General features: G+C 34.6%; 1 protein-coding gene across 1 annotated transcript; it reads left to right on the forward strand.

Moving 5' to 3' along the window:
• The first annotated feature begins 338 nt into the window (after nucleotides 1-338).
• LOC109001056 lies at nucleotides 339-1,999 on the forward strand. The gene is made up of 4 exons (XM_018978169.2): nucleotides 339-383; nucleotides 505-711; nucleotides 813-1,046; nucleotides 1,530-1,999. The coding sequence occupies exons 2-4, from the start codon at nucleotides 520-522 to the stop codon at nucleotides 1,791-1,793; spliced, it is 690 nt and encodes a 229-aa protein (XP_018833714.1). The 5' UTR covers nucleotides 339-383; nucleotides 505-519; the 3' UTR covers nucleotides 1,794-1,999.
• The last annotated feature ends 2,156 nt before the right edge of the window (nucleotides 2,000-4,155 follow it).

Below are 4,155 nucleotides of genomic sequence, written 5' to 3' on the forward strand. Positions count from 1 at the left end.
ATCAGTTAATGTTTAATTACACTTCTCGACGTGGCACACTCGTACGTGGATATATGGTTAATGTTTACACTTTTCGTAGAAGGCTAATTCCCCGCCCAAACGGGTACGCAACCTTATATATATATATATAAATATATATATATATATATATATATTTATATATATTTGCCGACCTCTCTTGCCTTTCGAAGATCAGATGCAAGCAAAGCTAGGAGAGCTAGTAGAATGAATCAAAACGTGAAGCGTAACCCCAAAACAGATCTATCTGCTTCCAATCCGACGACCCAACCTATCATTTTCTGATCATCTGAACCCTTGTATCTATCTGCTTCTTTAAACCCTCTATCTCTGCGTGGCTGCATGTGCATGTGACCTCAACAAAGGTAATGATCATGATGAATATGATCTCAAACATCAATCTTTAGTTTATGCATAACAATATGTATCGTCTCATTTTTGTTTTTGGTTCAGTACTGTATTTCTTTTTGGTTCCGAATTAAACAGGAGGCCGAGGAGAGCATGATGTCGATGTTGGTAACTCCCTGGCTTGAATCATTATTGTCAACAGAGTTCTTCTCCTTTTGCGCCACTTACAAACATGATTCATATCCCTCGCGTAGCGAATGCAACATGTTCTGCCTTGATTGTCACGATGATTCCTTCTGCTTCTACTGCCGATCAACCCGGCACAAAGATCACCAAGTCATTCAAGTGGGTAAACCCTTCTTTTTTATTCTCAATTTTTTAACCTTTTTTTTTTATGGTAATATTATTTAATCGTGAGGCTCTATATCTATGCATGTATAATGCAGATTAGACGATCATCGTATCATGATGTTGTTCGGGTGGCCGAGATTGAGAAGGTTTTGGATATAAGGGGAGTTCAGACTTATGTGATAAACAGTGCCAAAGTTCTCTTCCTCAATGAGAGACCTCAGCGTAAGATTATTAATAATATCGGTAAAGGAAGTACTCCTTATCTGTGTGAAGTCTGTAGCAGAAGTCTGTTGGACCCGGCCTGCCTCTTTTGTTCTTTGGGATGCAAGGTTAGTAATTTCCATATGGACAATGGTAGGTATAGCTCCCGCTCCAAGTTTTTTTTTTAGTTGTTTTTTTACTTAGTAATTTACTTAATAATATTGTGAATTTTCTTTCTTTTTTTTTTAAATATTTAAAAGTGTTAAAAAAAATGTGAAAAAAAGAAAAAGATCTTTTTGTTTTTCTTCACATTATTTTTTTTAACACATGTAAATATTGTTTAAAAAATAAGAAAATTCACAATATTATTAAGTAAATTACTAAGTAAAAAAACAACTAAGTACGATACCATGCATTAATTTCACTAAAAGCATATATATAAGTACGATATTTTCTTCCTGTTTTTCTTTTTTTTTTTTATGGTTTTTTTCTTTTTTCAAATTATGAATTCCTGATTGTCAAACTTTTTTTTTTTTTTTTTTTTTTGTGTTGGTCCGGGAATTAAGGGGGGTTTCGTCTGGTTTTAAGCATGATCTCTTTTTAAATCTTAGCTTGCAGGAATGAAAAAGAATGGAGATTTGAGGTTTGTGATCTTAAGCAAGAAACCTGATCATGAAATCACGGGAAGAAGGGAAAGAATGCCAATTAATAGAAGATTGCCAGGAAAGGAAGATGATCAAGATCAACAATTGCGTGAAAGCAATATCCAACAAAACAAAGTAACGTACCAAAGCAAGCCTTCACAACCTGATCACAATAATTCCAAATCAAGAAGAAGAAAGGGCATTCCTCGAAGGGCACCTTTAGGGCCCTAATCTACCCTACAAAACTTGCATGCGCATGATGATCATGATTCAGCTGATCATGATCATTGATCTGATCACAAGCCCGACCATGCATGCATGTGGGTTTATTTTACTAAATCAAAGGGGTAAGCTGTCCAAACGGTGGGTTTGAAAACAAAGGTTAGGTTTAGGTTACTTTCGGGGATGGGCTAGCTAGCTGGCTTTGCAAATTAACAGTATTTGTATTATAAATATTAATGCTTCATGAAACATGCAAAGTTAATATAAATGTTATCTACAAACACATGACTACTAATAATAAAGAATCAACAGCTCATGAATACCTTTATTTATTTTTTCTTGAATTTCTTTATATATATATATGTGTGTGTGTGTGTGTGTGTGTGTTGTTTTACACATGAAAATGTTATATAGAAATTATTTGCACAGTCATATACGAGTGTGCAAGTTCCGGCACTTTCTTTGAAAAAATGGATAAAATTGTGTTAATGTTATATATAGTCGGGTTTATTTTTTTTTTCAAAATGAATACAAGAGGTTTTCACATCCTAAAACTAAATCTAACATTGAGTTAATGTTATATATGTTGCTTTAATACATTAGTCAGGGGTGCTATCGGCATGGGGCGAGATGGACCCTTCCCCACACACTGCCCCTGCCCATGCGGGGGAAGGGCTTCTACCCCCACACCCCGCCCCCGGGAGGCGGGGTCGAACACCTTATCTACCCCGCTTCCCACCCACTCCAATGCTACAAATGGCCCATTGGGTGTAACACCCCGACCCAATTTGGGTCTGCAGGGTTACTCATATCACCTAAAATCAACTCCAATTAATGCGTTTAAAAATAAATTAGAGTCTCCATAACATATCAAGATATTTGTTCAACCCAAAGATCCATGTTCCTACGTAAAGGCACCTCAATGGTGTCTTGTCGTTATACATAACTTTTCCACAAGACTAGAAATATTCATTACTTAACATACCAAAGTCACATAAAATTTCAATGCTACCAAAAGTTACTCTCCAAAAGTCATTGTATCCTAAGGCACTTAGTCTTCCATAATCCACAAAACTTGCAAATACTTCCTATTCCTGATTCTCAACTGTTGCGTCAATATCATCTGAAACATATTATGAAGATAGGGGTGGTGAGTTATCAACAACTCAGTAAGCAGAGAACATATACTAGCATGTAAACATGAGTCTTTTCAGAAAGTTCAATATGCAGAAACAAAACATTTTATTTTTATATGCAGATCTCAGAAAACGTGTTATCAGAAAATCAGAGCGACCTTTCAAACATTTCATACTCAAGTCAACAATTCATATTTGAGGATCTATTTCATATTCAAAAACGCTTTGGCATAACATAACTGAACATCTCAATCTTATCATGTCATATCATATACCATGTTTAACCCCCGTGGTAGGGTTGTGCTATCCCCGGTGGCCAAACCAGGCAGTATCATGTAGTGAACTTCCCCTTTTTCAATCTCGGAGCCCCGAGTGTGCACACAGGAAAGAACACGTAAAAAGACCACTTTGTTTCCAAAGTGGGTGCACTCATATCATATCATGGTGGTACCAACCATATCACGTGAACAGTATCATCATATCAGAACCATATTCAGAACAGATAAGTATGCCAAAGTTTTATCATATCCATATCATATCAAAACACGTGCGAAACATATTCATATCCTTTCTATTTGATCAAAAACAGATCCATATCATTTCATATCATATGCATAAAAATTTCAATGATATCATATTCGCTCTTTTGTATATTTTAGAAACATGTCAAATATTGCTCATGTCTACACATTTCATGTCAAACATTTCTTTTCTCTTTCATACGTATCTCATGAGGGAATGCAAAACATATACTGAGGTTGTTTTTCACTTTTTCTTTTTTAAAACAACATGCACATTTTTACAAACCAACCTCAGTTCATTTCTTTTTATGCAAATCCAGCATAAGAACCCCGCTTACCTGGACTTTTTAGCTTTTCAAAAATTTCCTCAATAATGCCGAACCAAAATTAATCGTCACCTATAAGATAATCACGTAAATTTCCATAAGTCTCCAATCAATCTCGTATTTTGATATTCAAACCTACAACTTATAAAATAGTCTATTTTTAATTCCTCAAACTCAAAATTCTCATTATTCTCAACATACCAGCATCACTTTCTAAACTCGTCAATATCCGACTTCGACTAAACATTTAATTCTAACTTATTTAAGAAAGAGATCTTACTATAATTTACAATACAAGGTAACATAACTATAATAAATTCATTATCCTTAGAAATTCATAATTTTATTTAAATAATAATAATAATTCAAAGATATTCTTTTAAAAGGA

This window comes from Juglans regia, chromosome 5 (assembly GCF_001411555.2).
Source record: "Juglans regia cultivar Chandler chromosome 5, Walnut 2.0, whole genome shotgun sequence".
NCBI lineage: Eukaryota > Viridiplantae > Streptophyta > Magnoliopsida > Fagales > Juglandaceae > Juglans > Juglans regia.

Bases quoted from the DNA above. Each gene is read 5' to 3' on its own strand.
- LOC109001056 (XM_018978169.2), top strand. From the start codon at position 520: ATGATGTCGATGTTGGTAACTCCCTGGCTTGAATCATTATTGTCAACA. The intron at 712-812 runs GTGGGTAAACCC...TGTATAATGCAG, and splicing joins AAGATCACCAAGTCATTCAA to ATTAGACGATCATCGTATCA. The intron at 1,047-1,529 runs GTTAGTAATTTC...TTTAAATCTTAG, and splicing joins TTTGTTCTTTGGGATGCAAG to CTTGCAGGAATGAAAAAGAA.